Source organism: Mastomys coucha, unplaced genomic scaffold (assembly GCF_008632895.1).
Source record: "Mastomys coucha isolate ucsf_1 unplaced genomic scaffold, UCSF_Mcou_1 pScaffold3, whole genome shotgun sequence".
In the NCBI taxonomy this organism is placed as follows: domain Eukaryota; kingdom Metazoa; phylum Chordata; class Mammalia; order Rodentia; family Muridae; genus Mastomys; species Mastomys coucha.
The window spans coordinates 12831598-12852980 of NW_022196909.1; the positions used below are offsets into that span (position 1 = coordinate 12831598).

The window sequence follows — 21383 nt, forward strand, 5'->3', positions numbered from 1 at the left end:
AAAAAAAAAAAAAACCTTTGGCCTGGATCGAGCCAGGCTGGGGCAAGAGGAAAAAGAAAAAACTTTTTGATATTATAATTTTCTCTCTCCAAATCCTCCTATATACTGCTCCTTGATCTCTTCCAAATTCATGACCCCCTTTCATTTAGTTCTTGTTACATATTGCTAAATATGTAAATACAACCTGCTCAGCCTGTATGAATGCATATGCTTTCAGAGCTAACCATTTGGTATTGGATAGATACGCTCTTCCCTGGGGAAGATTCACCTGCAGCCAAATGTTTCTGGACTGTCAAGGTGACAGTTAACATTAAGCAGTACAGTATAGGATCATATCATCAGAGAATCAGGGTTAAGTCTCACTTTGTCCTTTCTTTCTGGCATTCCTTCTATTCCTTTCTCTTAACTAATTGCTATTCAAATACCATATTAAGCAACTGAAGAGAATGAATACAATTGTCTTGCTTGTCATCTAGAGGAAGTGCTTTCCCAGTCTTTTGCCGTTTAGTATTATGATGGCTAGAGAGAGGTCTGTCGCATGAAGCCTTCTATGGGTTTTTTCTTCTATTCTTAGTTTCTTTAGGACCTTTATCATTATAAATGGAATGCTGAACTTTGTCAAAGATCTTTTTAGTGCCAATTAACATGGCCATGTCATTGCTGTCCTTGAACTGACTTATGTGACATATTTAGCAATTCGCATGTATTGAACCGTTCTTGCATACCTGGAATGGAAGCCCGTTGATTGTAGTGTATGATTTATCAACTCATTGGTTATCAATTTATTTATCAATTCATTGGTGAATTTGGCAAGTACTTAGAAGTTTACATCAATGGAAAGTTGGACTTTCACTTTTCTCTTGTAGTTTTATCTTTCTCTGGCTTTAGTATCCAGGTAATACTGGTTTTGTAGAATGTGTTTGATTCTGTAGGTAATTCCAATTAAACTCTGTTTCACCGAGGCAGACAGGCAGACAGAATACTGTCTTTGTTCTGTCATGGCCACCGTTGATAATAAATAGAAATAAATTTTTGATGAAAAGTTGCACCCGGACAGGGATGTGGCAGACTCAAAGATGAGTTTGAGAGGAGCAGTTGCATTGCCCCTGCCATGGATGGTAAGGTTCACGTAACTGAAGCTAAGTCATTTGAGAGTGGAGCATCTGCGGGGCCATAGCAGTGCGATCCTAGGGGTCTATGATGATTGTCAACTTGTCCACATCTGGAATCAACTGAAACCCATGTGTCTGGGCATACCTGTTGTACTGGCTGGTTTTGTGTGTCAACTTAACACAAGCTGGAGTTATCACAGAGAAAGGAGCTTCAGTTGAGGAAATGCCTCCATGAGATTAACTGTAAGGCATTTTCTCAATTAGTAATCAAGGGGGGGAGGGCCCCTAGTGGGTGGTGCCATCCCTGGGCTGGAAGTCTTGAGTTCTATAAGAAAGCAGGCTGAGCAAGCCAGGGGAAGCAAGCCAGTAAGAAACATCCCTCCAAGGCCTCTGCATCAGCTCCTGCTTCCTGACCTGCTTGGGTTCCAGTCCTGACTTCCTTTGGTGATGAACAGCAACATGGAAGTATAAGCTGAATAAACCTTTCCTCCCCAACTTGCTTCTTGGTCATGATATTTGTGCAGGAATAGAAACCCTGACTAAGACAAATCGGTACCGGCATAGTGGGGTATTCCTGTGACAACCTGACCATGTTTTTGGGAGGACTGTGGAAGGACTTTGGAACTTGGAGCTAGAAGAGCCATTGGTTGTTAAGAGCTCTGTGGGATGTTGTGTAAGAGCTTGGAAGATAATGTTGAGAACAGTGCAGAAGATGGAGGCCTGGCTTGTAAAATTTCAGAAGGAGAGATTAAAGACTCCTATCAGGGCCATGTTGTTTTGATTGTGAAGATTCTGTGGTTCTGGTTAGCTGGGGCTGAAGTATCAGCTGTGATTAACAAGATACCAGAACTACTAAAGTGAAAACTTTGCATTACTGGGATTGATGATGCTGGTTAGCTGGAGCTAAGAAATTAGCGGTGATTAAGAAGAGACCAGCATCACTGAGGTGACATCTTCTGGGAAGTGTTTTCTGAGAGCACAAAGATGCTGTGCTCCGGAGATAGCCAAGGTTGTACCTTGTGCTGCAGCAGGACTTGGTAATGTATAAGAGTCACCCAGGTGGTACTGGTTTTGAAGGCATGAAAGGGTCATGAAGAGCAGCTGAGGCTCGGCACGGTGAGAGGCCATGGAAGGCCTTTGGTGAAGGTGCAGCCTCAGTTGCAATTGATGGCCCAGGACTGAAGGGGTCATGCAAAGGAGTTGAGGCTTGGCACCACAAAGAGAACCTATGAGAGTCTATTGGTGAAACCTAGTTACAGCAGAAGACTGCCGCAGGCTGGGCAGCCTTGGCCTCCTCAACCCACAGGAGAAATCGGGGTCCCGGTAAACAGGTGGGCAAGGAGTTGTCGAGGAAAAAGTGACACACACAGATGCGGAGACAAGGAAGTGCTTATCTGAATGTATATTCTCAAAATTAGGCATCAGACCTTTATGGTCATTACAAAAGAAAAAGAATAGTCAGGTGGGCATGGATCTAAAGCAGCAGCTGCCTCCTCTGGATGGGCGCTGCACCCCCTGAGGCAGAGCGCTTGGGCCGTGTAGGGTCGGGCTGAGCCTGGGGGTAGGGGGTACTACAGACCGCAGGAGGGTAGAGGCTCAAATGCCTCCCAGAACACACCACCACAGCACTCTCTCTCTCTCACACACACACTAGGCTTTTATAGTCAGACTGAACACAACAGAAGTAAACAGTCAGGGAAGTTTACAGAAACCAAGCAGGCAGGCAGCGGCCACATCAAAGTCAGTAAGATCCCAACAGCCAGGTGAGAATGACTTCTTTGAAAGAGCAGTGGTCCCGCTGAGCCATCTCCACAGCCCTAAGTTAATTCTCTGGGTCTGTCGGAGGTAAGCCAGGAGGTCCCAATCTTGCTGCTCTTGGAAATGGCTTTGGCTGTAACTATAAACATTAGTGACAGATTCCCGATTTGCAGGGAAGCCCTTTGGCTTCTCTGTAGTGTGTAAAGTAGTCTGCCACGTGTGACCGCTACAAGAGAATTCTAACCTTACTTAGTTGACAGCAAACTAATGCCTGATCTCTTTCTCTTACTTTGGAGACAGTCTGTCTGATTTAAGTAGCTTCCCTGTGAAATTCCAAGCTAACAACAACTTGGCACCGATTAGGATTGGTTGGAACACTGTTGGGGTCAGGAAACAATGTTTAATCTTAGTTTAGCTATTTACAAATCATTTCTTGGGGCACCTTTATGCCTGAATAATAAAGAAAGCGCTCAAAATCTTCATTGACTATCACAAAGACCAATCTGGAACACATCTGAGTTAGGGGACGCCAACGAATTCCAGGAGGCTAGCCTCTCTGAAGCTGTATACCTCTGTGGGCTGCTGTCACACAGACTCGACTGGAGTGGGCATGGTGGAAGACAGCAGTGTTTTGGAGATGCCAGTACCATAAATGACCACCAAGAACAGCAGCAGCAGTGGAGTACAGGCATCTGGAGCCTAGAAGGCAAGGTGTGTGCTACAAAGGGCAGAGCTGGAGAAGTGACCCAAGCCCTTGGAGGAATCCAGAAGATAGTGAGTGGATTCCTTAGAGGAACCCAGAATATCCTGAGTGGATCCCAGACATTGGACGGTTGGAGTTTGATTTTTGCTTTTCATTGTGACTGTGCCCTGATATTTTTCCCTCTTGAAGGAAAAAAGTATTTTAATAGAGCCCACAGTTAAGAGATGATTTTAATTGTAAAAAGACTTTGAATTTTAAAAGAGATTGGATATTTTTAAGTATTGAAATTTTAAGAATTTGCAAAGACTTTTAAAGTTATTTAGATCTTGGGGATGAAATTAAGGGTTGAGGCTTAATAGTGATGTGTTTGTGTGTTAAGTTTGTGTGTCAAGGGTGAGGTAATGTTACTTGGCAGTATCACCGGAGATGCTGTAAGTGACAATTGTGAGTTAGTTCCAGGGGGTACACATAACCAGCACTCTTTAAAGCGTCTCCCACCTGGAATCCCACGGGTCTTGTATATAGAAAAAGAGTGTCTTGCGATGTTGGTAGAAGAAATGATTGATCCGTGATCCTAGCATATGTATTTGACAAGACCAATATGGGCAGCCCCCATATTCATCTGGCCATTTTCTACAATAATCTTCTGTCTGGTCAAAGAGAAAGCAAGTATAGAGATCATAATATTTAGATGGAATTACAGATACAGGGATGATAGCAATTTGGATTGGTTCCTGCCATCCGGCTATGGAGCAGTTTCCTAACCCTATTTGGAAAGACTGTTTGTTATCTGTGGGGGTTTCTTGAACCTTGACTCTCCAGATATAAGGGCTACCCTGGATGGAAATGAACAGCGGGGGGAAGATGAGAAACCCATGTCTAATCCAGTGAGGTCGAGCTTGGATATTGGAGTGGAGTCTCATTTTCTGGGATTGGGGACAAGGTAGGCAGTCTCATTGTCCTCTGGAGCTTAATAGAGCATGGTCTTGTTAAGATTGATGTGTATGAAGAGTCATTTTTGTTAGCATTCAGAATCTGCCCACAGCAGATATGTGGGTGGGTCCACAGAGCTGTCACCAGGACAACGGCCACCATATTCCCAGAATCCATAGAGATCACCTCCCACCTTTACCTGCGAGGCCACTACGTCACAACCCATATATATAAGACAATTCCTCCATCTTCGCTCTCTCTCTCCCTCTCTCCTCTCCCTCCCTTCACGCGCCGCGGTCCTCACTCCCCCCCCCTTCTCCTAATTAAACCTCCAAAACACAGAGCTGCCTGTATCTAGTATCTGTGGACGCGCCGCTAAGAACCAAACCCATCAATTTTTAGGTGGAGGAATGAAAGGTTTGAGGTGAAACAGATGGACCCAATGAGAGAGTCCCTCGAGTTTAGCAGCTGTAGGGGTCACAAGAATTACTTTAAAAGGGCCCTGCCACTTGAGAGAGAGAGGTTAGGGCCGATGAGGCCTGTTGGGAATAGAAGGACTTGGTTTCCAATGTTGATAGGTAGTGGACAGGAGACAGTGCATGGCCGAGGTAGACGGTGGTCATCAAAGTTCCATAGGAGAGAATGGAGGTGACAAAGTAATGGGGTAAGTAGATGGTCTGGGAGGGGAGAGCATTTAGGTGAAAGACCAGGAGTTAGGACTGGACGTTCATACATGAGTTCAAAGGGAGAGATGAAGAGAGGTCGCTTAGGAGAGCTCGTAATCTGAAAAGAGCCAGAGGTAGGAGTTTTACCCAATCAAGGTAAAGTTCCTGTGACAGCTTAACAAGAGTGGTTTTTAAAGAGTGATTAGTTCTTTCTACCTTACCAGAAGATTGAGGGTGGTAAGGAATGTGAAAATGCTAGGGGATATCTAGGGCCTTAGATAGGGTTTGAGAGACTTGGGAAGTAAATTCAGGACCATTGTCTGATTGGAGAGAGGCTGGGACACCAAACAGGGGGATGATCTCTTGGAGGAGGAGATCAGAGACTGTCTGAGCCCTTTTGTTAGTAGTGGGAAATGCCTCTACCCACCAAGACCAGGAGGTACTTGGCTCGCCTGACAGTGGGCATGTGGGTAAAGTCAAGTTGCCAGTCAGTTCCAGGAAGGGAACCTCTAGCCTGATGGTTAGGAAAAGGGGTGTTACTATACTTTGAGTTGGGGTCAGACTTCTGACAGATTTTGCAAGAAACAGTGATAGATTTTAAGAAAGTTAAGTCCTCATGAGTAGGCTGAAGAGAGAGAGGGTATTGAGCTTGGGTTATGTACCTGGTAGAGTCCAGAAATTGGATGACAACAGGAGAATGGTGTTTAGCAACAGAGAGGTTCTGGACATCCCAGACTCGGGGATCTACCTGAGACTCTGGTAAAGGAAATAACATGGTAGTATTAGTAGGTTGCCTGGCTAGGAGAAGGAGCAGAGGAACCGCTGGCAAGCCTGGGTTTAGGCGAATGTGGGGAGCAAAGGAAATAGAGGCTCCCAGCCTAGCTAGAAGATTCCTTCCCAATAAGGGAACAGGACATGTTGGCACTACCAAAAAGGGATGGGTGAAAGGTACACCCCTAAAAATGCAACTAAGTGGTGGGATCTGGAGAGGGAAGTAAGGTTGTCCTCCTACCCCGACAATAGGAGAACTAGAAGGAGAAGTGGGTCCCCAAAACTCAGTCAGGACCGAGTAAGTGGCTCTAGTGTCCAAGAGGAAGGAGATGGGCCACACACATACCACGATATTTACCCGGGGCTCCCTGCTAGTGATGGCAGTGGTCAGGTCAGGGAGTTCAGGCCTCCTCAGTCAGCCATAACCAAGCCTAGGAGATCAGTTGGAGGGTTATCTGGGAGTGATGTCCCTTTGTTCTGCGTAACATGAGGGCAATCAACAGCCCAATGTCCCTCTTGATCGCACCTAGGGCATGGCCCTCTTGGCTTGCGAAAGTTAGGGCAGGATTTTGCCCAATGACCTTTTTTACCACATTTGTAGCAGGTACCTGATGGTCTCTGAGTCTTAGGAGACCATGAGTCCAGGGTAGTGGCTGGGGCTGGTCGGACAGCCTTTGCTAGCATATGGTATTTTTATTTGCGGATTCTATCATCTCTCCCATGGTACACTTTGAAGGCCAGCACTAAGACTTCTGCCTGTGGAGTTAGGGGTCCCCTCTCCAGTTTTTTTAAGTTTAGCTCTTATGTCGGGGTAGCTCTGGGAAAAGAAGTAGGTCATCAGAAGTTGCTTACCTTCTGGGTTTTCAGGGTCCAGATTGATATGCTGTAATAAAGCCTTCATAAGGCATTCTAAAAATTGAGATGGATTCTCCTGCTTGTCCTGGACAACCCCTTGGAGTTTTTCAAAATTTACTGGCCTTAAGGCCTCTTTTCTAAGACCAGCCAGAAGGAATGTAATGAACCTGTCCCTGGCTAAAATACTACCTGCAGAATTGTAATCCCACCGGGGATCCTGTTCCGGCACTGTCTCAAAGCCAATTTGGTATGTGTTGTCTGGTTGGTGAATTCCATCTGCATACGCTCTTGCTGCTTCCCAGACTCGTCTGCATTCCTCAGGAAGTAAGTTGTTAGTAAGGATCATATAAATATCATGGAAAGTCAAGCTGTAAGATTGAGTGATATACTGGAACTCTTTAATAAACTTGGAAGAGTTAGAACTATAGGACCCCAGCCTGTTTTCTATTTGGGAAAGTTCACTAAGCGAGAACGGAACATGTACTCTGACGAGCCCATCTACTCCAGCAACTTCCCTTAGAGGTAGGACGGTTGCTGGGTCAGGTGTCTCTGGGGAGGAAGGACTTGAAGGTTTGGCTGTAGCCTTAGAGCAGGTGATAGGAGGAGTGAAGGTAGCTGCCAATGTGGGGAATTTGGAGTAGCCCACAGCTGGCACGGAAGGGGAGGGGTCTGGAGAGGGAGAGCTAGCAGGTTCTGGAGCATCCTGGTGAGGAGAAACTGAGGCAGCAGTTTGGGTTTTTGGTGTAGTGGAGACAGGTCTGCGGTGAAAAGGGGGTGGTTCATTAGCTGGATCTAGTATTGTAGCGTCATCTAGAGGAGGTTGTATAGATTTCATGGCTAAGAGAAGTTGGGTTGGGAACAGGAAGAGCACAAGGAGGGACTGGAACGGAGATAGATGAATGCTTGGACATAGGGAACCTCCTTCCATTTACCAGTTCGCTGGCAGTCTGTATTAAGATCCCTTAAAATAGTTGGATCTAGGGTGCCATTAAGTGGCCACTTTGAACTCCCATCTAGTTGATATTTAATTTAGACCATATTGCAGAGATATATTAATTTCGATGCCTTCAAGTCAGGCGTTAGCTTTAAAGATTTGAGATTTCCCAGGAGACATCCCAGTGGGGTGCCTGGAGGTACAGTCGAAGATATTCTGGTACCCATTGGCGGGTGGTTGGACTATTCTTACCAGCGTCCTGAGAACAATCCAAGCACCAAAGAGTTAACAGCCAAGGCTAGTGGTTCAAGTCGTCATGAGAAACCCCTAGTGGCTACCCAGCAGACTCCGGCGGCCTGCTGTGGGAAGGCAACCCACCCTGGATCCAAGGGTTTTACTGCTGCTAGAGCCGGGGGAAAAAATTAGGAATGAGAGTTGCTTCCAAGGGAGGGGCAACCAATGGTAGATGTCCTAAAGTGTATGTCAACTGGGAGGCTTGACTGTAAACCCGGTGGTTCCCAGAGAAGGCTGGCCAGGCCTTATCTGGAAAGCTGGAGGTCCTCTCCTTGTCTGATCCTACCAATTACTATGCTGGTGTCTGTGTGAGAATTATAGTGGACTGGTAAATGGAAAACATGGAACTGAATGGGTAGGTGTTGACCTGAGTAGAGGCTACCCCCCCCCCCCCCCCCCCCCCGCCCCATAGACCAGGCGAGGCATGGCTCACGTGGTAGAAGTTTGTACTTCCCCTGCAGTGCTTGACTGCGGCTCCGGTATGTCCTGTGGTGCGGTGCCTTGGTGTCTTCAGCGAGCAGCGGCTTCCATGGTGAAAGCCTGCAATTATTGCAGCCACCAGCTGAGGGGGGCCCGTGAACTCATGTACTGACGGCAGCCGCAGTTGCCAGTGCGCCCCACTGTAGGGTAGTGGAGCGGGTGCTGACGGACGCAAACCACTATGTCCTGGAGTTCGGCACCAAATGATGTGTTGGAACGGCAGGTCGCGTCAGAACATACCACACTAGGCCCAAACAGTTCCATGTGTAAGAGGTTTAATTGAGAGGAAGAGAGGGGGTAGTGGTGTGGAAAGAGAGGAGGGGGGAGAGAGAGAAAGATGGAGGAATGTTCCCTGTATATATATGGGTTGTGAAGTAGGAGCCACAGGTAAAGGTGGGAGGTGAGCCCAATGGATTCTGGGAATATGGTGGCTGTTGCCCGGCAACAGGTCTGTGGACCCGCCCATGCATCGCCACAGGCTTTGGATGTCCTGATGCTAACATTAAGAATTTGCAAAGACTTTTAAAGTTATTTAGATCTTGGGGATGAAATTAAGGGTTGAGGGTTAATAGTGATGTGTTTGTGTGTCAAGTTGACAAGGGGTCAATTGTACTGGCTGGTTTTATGTCAACTTGACACAAGCTGGAGTTATCACAAAGAAAGGAGCTTCAGTTGGGGAAGTGCCTCCATGAGATTCAACTATAAGGCATTTTCTCAAGTAGTGATCAAGGGGGTAGGGCCCCTTGTGGATGGTGCCATCCTTGGGCTGGTAGTCTTGGGTTCTATAAGAAAGCAAGCTGAGCAAGCCAGGGGAAGCAAGCCAGTAAGGAACATCCCTCCATGGCCTCTGCATCAGCTCCTGCTTCCTGACCTGCTTGAGGTCCAGTCCTGACTTCCTTTGATGATGAACAGCAACATGGAAGTGTAAGCTGAATACACTTTCCTCCCCAACTTGCTTCTTGGTCATGATGTTTTGTGCAGGAATGCAAACCCTGACTAAGACACTTGAAAAGGATTTCATTGAATCTTTTGAAATTGGAAGACTCCCCCTAAATCTGGGCCACCGCTTCTGGTGGCAGCACACATGCAAGAACATTGGAGAAGCAGCGTTTGCTTTTTGCCTGTTTGCCCCCACTCTCGCTGGTAAATTCCCTTACCCTGTTGCTGAGCCCGTCACGGATGTTAGAACCTACTTCTTCAGGATTCAGTGTAGACACTGAAGACCAGAAGCTCTCTCAGAATCCCATGGGATTCTAGCTAAAGGTTGTAACTGTGGAGGAATCCAGTCTTATGGACTGAACAGTTACTGGATTCTTGGCCTTTCTGTTGGATCACAGCCTGTAAGCCACTCACTCACACACACACACACACACACACACACTATTTATCTGTATAAATATATCTAATAGAATATAAAAATATATCTAACATATACAATATATCTAACATAGAATTGTATCTAATAATATATAATAATAACATATATAACATATAACATTTATAATGTAATATATAGCTATATATGTATGTATGTGTATGTACACACACACACACACACACACACATATATATATATATATATATATATATATATATATATATATATATATATACTTTTAAAGAGCCCTGGCTAATCCAGAGTTCTTCCCTTTTTGTAGAAACAGAGATGTTGCTCCTGTGGTGGGTGATGAGGTATTGTGCTGATTGGGCTCTATGTCAAGGCAAAATCTTTGTGGAAGGAACCTCCAGGGTATCTTTCTCCTATGTAGAATGACACACTTCCTGAGGAACGGGGCCCACCCTGTTGGTACATAGATACCTTTCAGATGGCTGATGGAGCAGAGACTATACTGCAGTCTCTGAAAGTGGCATATGTGGAAAGTCCTGGATGGAATGCAAACCAGAACCCTCGATACTGCTGTGGGTGATGAGACATGCACTGGATTCTGAGCTGCCTTCCCAGAAAGAGCTTCCCTATGTCGGCAGGAAATTATAACAAGAAAAAGGATGCACACTAGTCTCTGAGGAGGGCGCATGCATGCTACTATGTCCTTTGTACAGTGGGAAGGGTATAAGGCATAGTTAGATGTCCATTAAATGGCCCCTCCTGGGATCAGAACACTCAGAACGTGTCCAAAGAATGAGATTGTGAGGACTGAGAACAGGAGGCGGGAAGAGAATGAGAGAGCCTGAGAAGGGTTGGGGTTTAGTGTCCTGTACACTGCATTGGGTAATTTGGTGTTCACCTGAGCGAGAGAAGGGGAGTTAACTTATCAGGGGCCTCAGTTCGATAAGTCATGGGCTTTATGAGGTGGGGAGGCCTTGGTAGATGTGACTGAGTTAGAGCAGTATATTCGAAAGCTTATAAGGTGCTAAAGTCATTCAGAGGGGAAGGAAGAAAGGGGAAAGTGGACAAGGAAGCCTGTCCAGGGCACCCAACAGGAAACAAGGTAGGATTTGTGTTGAGTTGGAGTTCCTAGGGGAAAATGGCAAATGTGCTTCCTGGAGTGCTTTATAGCTGGAGCGCAGGAATGCTTGACAGCTAATGTCCAAACATTGTTTCCCCCAAGGGTTAATTAAGTACAGCTGATCCATCCGCCTTGCGCCCACAGCTCTGGAGGAACTGCCCTAGCTGGTTCCTTTTGGGGGTTGGTATTCAAGACAGGGTTTCTCTGTGTATGTAGCCCTGGCTGTCCTGGAACTAGCGCTGGAGACCTGGCTGGCCTCGAACTCACAGATCTACCTTCTATTTCCTTTTGTAAAAGCTTTGCTTTCGTGTGTATGCATGTTTGTGTGTCTATACAGGGGTGTTCTTCAAGGTCAGAGGAGGCTGTGAGATCTACAAGGGGCTTTGATGCTGCTTAACACAAATGCTGAGCTGTGGGCTATGGAAGCCCTGCCTTCCTCCTTCCCCAACGGTATCATTTCCACTGCTAGAATTAGATGTATTGCTGATGACACTGCATCCCCTAAGCAAAGGAGACAGACTGTGGAGCCATTGCTGCACACACCATCATGGCCAGTTAACTTTTGTAGTGGTGACGGTGGGATGCAGCTGCTAAGGGAGAATTGTTGCCTGTGGTCCTACTAAGCTGTGAACATGCCATATTAATACTATCATCGTGAAAGGTGCCCACTGGTGTAAAGCATCATAATTATGATGGGTACAACCAGTTATTTCTTGATTGTATTTAAGACCCACCCCACAGGAAGAAACCTATAGGCCAGTATTTAAACAAACAAACAAATATATAAAGGAGTGACATGTAAACAATAAAACAGATCCACCTGTGACTAGTGAGGTTAGTGCCTCTGCTGAGCCTGTTGCTTCTCCAGATGCCAATGATGTGCCCATTAAAATGCTTTCTAAACATTTGTCTTTATACCTATAAATTATTATTGCCATCAGCCTTGACCAAGGAAACTTCTTTTGGTGGTTTCTTTGGTGACACATAACTGGTCACAGTGCTGAAAATAAGTGGCTATTGCTGTGGCCTGGTAGCTCAGAAATCTTCCCCAAGTAGAAGATATAATCCTGCATCTATAACACTCCAACTGAGGCTCAGAGAACACTGTAAAAAGGGAGAAGAAAGGGCTGGGGAGATGGCTCAGCGGGTAAGAGCACGGACTGCTCTTCTGAAGGTCGAGAGTTCAAATCCCAGCAACCACATGGTGGCTCACAACCACCTGTAGTGAAATCTGACACCCTCTTCTGGTGGCCTGAAGACAGCTAAAGTGTACTCATTTATAATAATAAATCTTAAAAAAAAAAGGGAGAATAAAGATAGCTGGGTGACAGTGGCACATGCCTTTGGTCCCAGCACTGGGGAGGCAGAGGTAGGTGGAGCTCTTGAGTTCGAGGCCAGTCTGGTCTACAGAGTGAGTTCCAAAACAGTCAGGGATACACAGAGAAAGCCTGTCTCAACAAACAAACAAACAAACAAACAAATAAGCATTAAGTATGGAATGTAAGGAGGGAAGAATCTTGTGGCATTCTGGCCTCTAGACATGAAATGGCATTGCCATCTTAACAAAATGGAAGCTGTGATTATTTGTATGTAATCCCCACATGACTGGAACCACTAATATTGCTGTGTAGAATGAGAATGGGAGAAAATTGTCCAAGAGAAATGGGCACTCAAGGCCCAGAGGCCCCTCCCTCCCTAAGCGTGTAAGTGGTTGACAGGTGCTGGGCAGCGGAGGTGTGGCTGCACATGAGTTGCCTGTGCTAACGTAACTAATTTCTCCTAAGTGCACCTTTAATTGGCTCCAGTTAAACTCACTGCTTTACTAAGATACATGCATGGACAGAATAATTTCTTTGGCCCATCCTTGCTCTCTCACTGGGGTGAATAAAAATAGACCCCCCCCCCCAAGGAAGAGTTATGTTTTGGTATCCTGGAATTTATCCATTTCCTCAATATTCGTCAGATTTCCACAATGTAGGTCTCACAGTAGTTCTCTTAATGTTCCCCTGGGTATCACTGGTGGTAGGTCTCACAGTAGGTCTCTTACTGTTCCCCTGGGTATCACTGGCATCTGTTGTGAGGTCTCTGCTTCAACTCCAGTTTTATTGATTTTAAGTTTTATTGATTTTATTGATTTTAAGTCTTCTCCCTTTTGTATTTGATTAAATTGGCTAAGAGTTTTTCATTTTGAAAGAGACAACTGTTGGGTTCATTGATTATTTTGTTCTTTTGCCTTTTCTTTCACTAATATATGAAGCGATCCATACTGTTCCCATCTGTTGCTTTTCGTTTTGGCCTATTTACATCTTTCTAAGACTTTGAGATCCACATTTAGGTCATTGATTTGAGATCTCTTGAGTTTGTGGCTGACATAACCTTTTCTCTAAGAACTGCCTTTGCCGTATCCCAGAGTTTCTGTTGTGTGTTCATTTTTCTTCTAGAAACATTTAAATTTCCCCCTGGATTTCCTAATAATCCCTGACTACCCAGAATGCACTTTTCAACCTCTATGCATTTGTGCGCTTGCTGTAATTCCTCTTGCTGCTGACTTCTGTCTTCATTCCACTGTGATCAGATAAGGTGCAAGAAGTTTACTATTTATTCATTTATTTAGTTTGTGTTTATTAAGACTCACTTTAGAGCTTAAACATTACAAAAACTGTAGAGGAAGTTCCACTGGCTGCCAAGAAGGCCATGTGCTCCATGGAGGTTGGTAGGCTGAGCTGTCAGGTCCATTTGGTGTATGGTGAAGGGTCTTTGTTGATTTATTGATTAGGTGGTTTATCTACTGATAAGTATATGGTATTAAATTCATCCACTATTAAGATATCAGCGCCTGTACTTCGTTATTTCCAATACTGGTTTTTTTTCATGAAATTGAATGTTCTAGAAATCAGTGCAATATGTGTGTGTGTGTGTGCGTATGTGTGGTGTGTGTAATTTCAGTGGATTTTTAACTGTGTTAATAAGTAATGGCCTTCTTTATCTCTTCTGGGTAACTTCAGTTTGAAGTTTACTTTATCATATATGAAGCATAGCTGTTCCTGTTTTCCTCCTCCTCCTCTTCCTCCTCCTCCTTCCTTTTTTGCTTCCATTTGTTTGGCTTAACTGGCATATATTCTTTGACTCTCAGTTTGTGTATGTCTGCCAGTGAGATGTGTTTCTTATAAAGAACAGATATTTGAATCATTGTTTTCATCAGCTAATATACATTTTCTTATTTTTATAGTATGTGTATGCTTGGTGTGTGTGCATGAAGTCAAAGGAAAGCTTTGTGGAGTGAATTCTTTGCTTTCACCTTTACGTAAGTTCCAGGGATCAAACTCAGGCTACCAGACTTCTGCAGCAATTCTTTGACCCCCCGAGCCACCCTCTGGTTCTAGTCTCCATCTTTTAATTTGAATTCTGACTCTCTAGATATAGAGTTTTTACTGAGAATTATTTCTATAATTTTGTTGATTGTCCTTCTGGTTGATTCTGTTACTGTCTGTTCTTCTTCCACCTTATGTGTATTTGATGCCATCTCTCTCTCTTTTTTTAAAAGATTTATTTATTATATGTAAGTACACTGTAGTTGTCTTCAGACAACCCTGGAAGAGGGTATCAGATCTCATTACAGATGGTTGTGAGCCACCATGTGGTTGCTGGGATTTGAACTCAGGACCTTTGGAAGAGCAGTCTGTGCTCCTACCCACTGAGCTATCTCTCCAGCCCTTGATGCCATCTCTTTACTGAACTAGCCATGATTCTTTCTTATGAAATGTATTCTTTCTTGTCCTCTCATGGTCTCATTTCTTTTTCTCTTCTATGTGATTTTTACTGTGTAAAATGGAGATGGTTAAACACCATGCTTCAGGGCTGAGAAGATGACTTTGTTGTGCAAGTGTAAGGGCTTTTGTTTGCTTCCCTAGAAACCACATAAAACTGGACACACAGCCACACACGGGCAATCTCAGGGCTCCTGTGCTGAGACATGGGGCAAAGACAAGAGAATCCTCAGAAGTTCATGGGCCAGTGGCCTGACGTATGCCATTGTGAATAACAAGAGATCGACCTCAAACATGGTGGAAGGCAAGGACCAACACCTAAGTTTGTCATCTGACCTCCACATGTGTGTTGTGACTCATTCATGCTTGTATACACACACATATACACACATGAGCACACACATGTTAAGTAGGATAATATATGTAAATGTTACACAAAGAAAAGATTTTGAACATAGATCCTCCTTGTTTCACAATAGGATCATATCCCAGTAAAACCGTAAGCTGGGCCTATGATACTTAATGTACATTAAGTGTAAGAGGCCCAGCACACTGCAGGGCATTGGTTGTTTCCCCTTCTATTGCAGGGCTGATGGAGTTGCAACCTTCTGCGACTGCTTAACAGCACAAGAGAGCGTGAGACTGTGTATTTCTTCCCCAAGAAAAGAAAAGAATTAAAAACTTGAAGTATGATTTCTACTGGATATATTGCTTTTTCATGATAATAAAGCTGAAGAGCCACAGGTTCAACCACCGTCATGATAGGGACCACCTGGTAAGTCCCCCTCCGTTCGCTGGAAAAGCTCCTAGGGTCTGTGTGCCCCAGGCCTTTGCTGTGCATAGTATGGATGCTTCCGGTCAGTCTGGCTCCTTTTCTCAGAAGCACTCTCAACTATGCTTTGGATGTTTACAGCATTAACAACCTTGTACCACGTCTCTGCAGCTTCGCAGGGGACAGTAGCTCTCATGGTTTATCGCTTTGCTCTGTAGCACCTCATGTGCTTCTTATGTTTTGAAGTTGAAATGATGGACTGAGCCATGGAGCCTACTTTGGAAAGAAGATGCAGTGTTCACAGATCAGGTACAGCACATCCGTGTCACTTAGCACAAGGGATGTGGCCTTCCCCTTCACAAAATGTCTAGGGACTGAAAGCTTCAAGGGACACCTTCACTCCCTAATGGCTAATGAGAATTGTCTCTTCTGCTGAATGGTTCAAGTGCCCTGACCAACACCTTTCTCCCTGTGCACGTTCAATCATTAGGCTGCTTGGTTTGGGGAGTGTCAGTCCAGAAGCTGGCAGTTTGTGCACGTGGTTCGAGGATGAAATGGCATCCATCCCTAGGGATTGACTTTATATCTCTGCTTACAAAGACAAATTGCCAGGCAGTTTTTCCAGATACTGTGGCATACACAGCCTACATCCTTCTGGGTCCCTACCTCCCATATTAGTACTTGATCTATTGTGATTACATATCTCTTTAATGATGGGACGCACTCTCAGATGATGGGCTGTGTCAATTAGGTGATTCTTTGCACTGGGTCAGTACCACAGACTTAAGACAGTAGATGTCAGTCAGTCTGGCATACACAGTAAATGTATGCTCAAACCGCTATCAGCATATACTCTGTAATGTTTTAGTAAATCTTTTCAAAGGAGGAACACACTCTCCAATAAAAAATAGAGAAAACACACAAGCTGGTAACAGTCATCTATTGGTCGCTTCCCTCCTTTTGAAGCTTGCATGACACCCTCTGGTACCATGCAAGCTAATCCTCAAGAAGGAGGCTTTCTGATCAGGTCTAGCTGATGGGAACACAGGCCTCTCTGGGCTCCGTGTCTGATGCTGTGAGGAGAAAGAGTTTTCTTCAGAGAAAAGCACACCAGTTGGCTATCCAATTCTAAATGGTCATCCCTGAAAACATACATACACGTAACATTCATTACAGACTGAACAGGTTACATTTATGTACTTAGGAAAAAATATACACATAAATGTACATATATACACATATACATCTATACACACAGGGGTGCATACACATATCCATACATATATGTAACAACACGTAATGGAAAAAGAGGCTGTGAATCTAAAAGAACAAGGAGGGGGTCTATGGGAAGGTCTGCAGGAAGGGAAGGCTAGGGGAAAATGATGCCATTGTGCTATAATTTCAAAAACATAGAAGGAATAATTAATAAATATTAAGTAATCAAGCCAGGGAGAAAAGGCAAGTGAGCTGCACTCCTCTATGGCTTGGCTTTTTTTAGCTCCTGCCTCAGTTTCTGCCTTGCGTTCCTGTTGTGGCTTCCCTCAGTGCAGAACTGAGACATGGAAGTGCAATAGGAACTAAGCCCTGTGCTCCAGTTGGTTTTTGGTCCTGATGTTTATCACAGCATCACAAAGCGAAGTGGGACCACAGCTCAGCTGAGAAGCCAGTGAAGGCTTTGTTTCAGGAGCACATAACTGTCTGCGGCATTCCATGATGGCATGGGTTAGTCTGCCTGGGGTAGAGCAGATCCACGGTTCTGCTGTCTCCCTGTTGACTCTCACCTGTGCTCAAGGAAACACCTCTCTATGGCTTGAGCATCTGAGGGTCAGGGAGAAGAGCAGAGCTGGAGGTTTGCCAGAGTCTGTACTAGGCAGTTCTTCTTGACAAGGACTGGAAAAAGTCTGGGTACTCCTGGCAGGGAGCTAGGCACCTCTGACTCCTTGCCATGATGGCATCTATGGCTGCTGCTGCTTATCCAACTAGTGGCCATCCAGCTTGTGCTGGGTATAGATTATGTTCAACTTCACTGCTGGCCACAAGTTCTTAACCTCCTCAGGGCCCAGTCCTGATAGACATAGAGCCCGTGTCTCCCCCGATGGAGTAGGAGGTGACAAGTGTGTGTTGGGGCTGGCTTGAGCTTGCAGACAGTGCCCGTATAGTGGTTTGAATGAGGACGCCCCACCCTCGCCAGAGCATATATTTGAATGTTTGGTTCCCAGTTGGTGGACTATTTAGGAAGGATGAATTTGTGTGGTCTTGTTGGTGAAGGTATAGCATTGGGGATAGGCTCTGAGGCTTCATATACCATGCCAGGTCTAGTCTCCCTCTCTGCCTGCCTGCCCACCTGCTGCCATGCTTCCTACCATGATGATCGTGGATTACCACTCTGAAGCTGGAAGCAAGCTCCCAAGCTTCTCCTGGCCATGGTGTCTCTTCTCAGTCATAGGCCAGCATCTGAAACAACACTCCCAGTTCTGTGCCCCCCCCCCCGGGAACTGAATCCCAGCCCTCTCAGGCTCATACCTGCCCCACCTGCCTTGGTCCCACTATTGAGACACACAGCCTCTCCATGTTCATTTTTATTGAAAGACTCAGAAACACAGGCATCAGAGTTGGCCACTACTGTCAATTCATCTAAAATCACACACTGACATTGGTGTCTAATAAAAACATATGTGGGGTTGGGAGCACACGTGTGCACGTGTCTGTCTGTCTCGGTGTGTGTTGTGCAAAGTACAAGGGCTTCCACATCTACTGGGCTGGTTTTGTGGTGCCCCCCCCCTCCTTGTATTTATGCCTCACTACAGACCATCTTGTCTCTCATGTTCCGTCAGTCTTCTTGGGGGCTAGACTGTCCTGTCTCCTTGCTGACCCTCTATCTGAATGGCTGAGAACTATTGAATGAAACCCACATGGCCACCAAATCCGAGTGTATGAGTAAGGGGCACATGCAGCTGGCCAGGATGGAATGTGAAGGTTCTTGATGAGGTGCTGGCTTCATTTCGGTCCCCAAGACGTGTGTCCTCAAGGGAAGATGACCTTAGGGAAGGCACCTCTTTTCTGTCATTGACTGTGGAAAACATGATTTTGGAAGGCTCAGGGGCTTGAGAATATTCAAAATACTCAGACCGTGGGCCTCATTGTATATCCTAAAAAGCCCCACCTGAGAACGAGCCCCAGGGCCCTGCTTCGCTCCCCCAGTGGTCCCAGTGTAGACATTGCTAGGAGACGGTCCAGCTGATATTTTCCTCAGCTTTCTATGAAACTCCTCTATCAGAAAGCAGCCAGCAAAGAGAGGAGGATAGCTCCAAGTTAGCTCTGTTCTGTTGGCTTAGGAGGAGATGGGACTTTTATTTTTAATTGTCTGGGGTCTGGAGTTAGCTCTGGTTCCACTGAAAACATGTCTCACCCAGGACGTAGATCTGTGTACTTCCATTGTGTCAGCATGGGTTGAGCCAAATGGGTCTATTGTGCATGGACAGCCAAGTAGTTGAGCAGTGACACTGAGTAGATGTCATGTGGTTATCATTGAGCCTGCATACAAGGATTCCTATGTCTGAGCTAGAGCATCTCTTTGGCTCAGAACAGTTTTCTATGTCCAGTAAGTGTGCTATCATCTGGGGGGGGGGGGGGGCGAGACTGTCTGGGCATGATTGCTTCCATGTGGTAGCCACCCGGCAGTGACAATTAGCCCCAAACAGGAACGTTGAGGTTAAGTGGCCTTTATTTTATTATGTAAAGCAGTAATAACCCTGCTACTAAAGGCTTGACACAGGGCTGTGTGGTTTTATAAAAATGTACACACAGGCTCACGAATTGCTGTCTTTGAGACATTTTTTGGAAAAAAAAAGTGTGTTCCTAAAAGGCTGACACTCACACCTCCTGATAGTCATTCAGGCCAGCCTCCTGGGAAGCAAGCTCTTGTGACAGAGAATGTACGTAAGGCTGAGTCAGAGACCAGCCCTCGTTCCTTTCCAGTGTGTGCAGGCCCTGCAAGTCTCTAGCCAAGCATCGGGCTTGTGTGCCATTGTACCTTTGGTCTCTAGCAGATGGAGTTTTGCCTGGCCTCAGAGGGCAAGCTATTTATTTTTGAAAAGGAGAAAAAAAATCCTTTGCAAGATAGTGGATCTGAGCTGTTGTAAAAGCTGCATTTTGGTAGCAAGATGTGCTTTCAGAATGCTATTTTTAGTCATTCTCTCTAAAGCAATCAAAGGGAGCTTTTAGGTTCAATGTGTGTGTGTGTGTTGTCTGTGTATATGTGTGCATATGTGTGTGTCTGTCTGTGTGCATATGTTGTGTCTGTGTCTATGTATAAGTGTGTGTGCATGTGTGTGTTATCTATGTATATGTGTGCATGTGTGTATCTGTCTGTGTGTATATGTTGTGTGTCTATGTATATGTGTGTGTGCAGCCTATGTATATGTGTGCATATGTGTATCTGTGTCTATGTATGTGTGTATATGTGTGTATCTGTGTGTATATGTGCGTCTGTGTGTATATGTTGTGTGTCTATGTATGTATGTGTATGTGTGTGCTGTCTATGTATATGTGTTTATTATTCCTTAATATGTTTCCAGTTTTTTAATCCTAACCACTCCTATCTAGATGGGGCTTGTGGTTTAGGTTATTTCCAGCAGCCAGGGAAGACTCTCCAACCCCGAGTACCCATCCTGGCAGACCCTCCACTCGCTGTGTGGAGCACCAGCCAGCATTTTAATATTACGAATAGGAATTCCTCCATAGGCTCCAAACTCCATTTGGGAAATACAGAAAGCTTTCCTTTGATGTACCTCCTTTTTTTTTTTTACCCCCCTTGAAGCTTACCCAGGTTGGTTTCTAGTTTTACAAAAAATCAGCACCAGATGTATGAAAAATATGCAGCGTCTGACCGATTAGAAATATATAAAGTCTAAGAGCTGTACATTAAAAAGGTGTGCCATAAGAAGGAAGCAATGTGAAGACAGCCTCGATGGAACCGGATGGTGCTACTCATTAGGAGACAAAGACACGAGGATTCTGCTCCGGTGCCCCACAGGGCCCCACTGGACACCTTGGGAGACTCACAGCCCTTCTATGAGGCTCCTGAACCACGAATGCCCTGGCTGTGGGGCCCGATGGCAGGTGACAGAGGTATATAGAGGAATGATACCCAGGGCAGGCAGGGAAGCTGCTCTTCTTGCTGTCAGCCCTAGCACGTGGCCCCACTCTGTATCCTCCTGGGCTCCCAACCATACACAGACAGCTAATAACACTTTAGCCTCTGGGTGGCATCGTAGGTGCGTTTGTCCACGTAGGTAACGTTTTCTGTGCTATTTGTTCACTCCGACTCGTGGCGTGGTCATGAAGGACACCCACATGTGCTTCCAGTAGGACGTCACATGAGGGGATGGTCTTCCTTCACAAACACGCCACGGCCCATGTGTGCGTCCAATAAGGACTTCATGTGATAACGTGGCCTTAACAACTGAGTCATCACCCGAGTCGGCTTGTTTCTGGCCAGTGCTTTAGAAAGAACCTCTCTCTCTCTCGGATCTAGGTGATAAGGTGTCCTCTGCTCTCTCCTGGACAGCCGAAGCTGGCCATGAGCAACGGGCCTCAGAAGCTCTCCACAAAGCTGCCTGGGAAGAGACCCGTGCGGCCATTCCGCTGCAGCGTCCCCTTGAACCAGCCGTCTTCATGCTTCTTGTGCACGAAGACGATATCACCTTCCTTTAGCTCGATCTCCGCTTCACTCTGCGGAGGGTAGGAGACCACCACACGGTACCTGAGAGGACAGAAGAAACAGTGTGTGAGCCGAGGGATGGGTTGTCCCTCTAATCCCCTGTGGCCTATTGCCCACAGGGAGCTCCCTCTTCCACCCCCCCCCCCAGT

The 21383-nt window shown here is 45.6% G+C and overlaps 2 protein-coding genes across 6 annotated transcripts in view; one reads left to right on the plus strand and one right to left on the minus strand.

Moving 5' to 3' along the window:
- Septin10 (septin 10) overlaps positions 1–16429 on the plus strand; it is a 96929-nt gene extending 80500 nt beyond the window's left edge. Inside the window, exon 8 of one of the 2 annotated variants that reach the window (XM_031347716.1) lies at positions 15328–15444. In XM_031347716.1, the coding sequence (XP_031203576.1) occupies positions 15328–15418 (91 nt within the window). In that variant the 3' untranslated portion in view covers positions 15419–15444. Of the gene's footprint in view, positions 1–15327 lie in introns of both variants that reach the window. The other variant, XM_031347714.1, reaches the window with a different exon arrangement.
- A 3852-nt stretch (positions 16430–20281) lies between these two features.
- Sh3rf3 (SH3 domain containing ring finger 3) overlaps positions 20282–21383 on the minus strand; it is a 328118-nt gene continuing 327016 nt past the window's right edge. For all 4 annotated transcript variants that reach the window (XM_031347710.1, XM_031347709.1, XM_031347711.1 and 1 more), the window contains one exon: positions 20282–21276. In XM_031347710.1, coding sequence (XP_031203570.1) covers positions 21108–21276 — 169 coding nt within the window. In that variant the 3' untranslated portion in view covers positions 20282–21107. The remainder of the gene's footprint in view (positions 21277–21383) is intronic.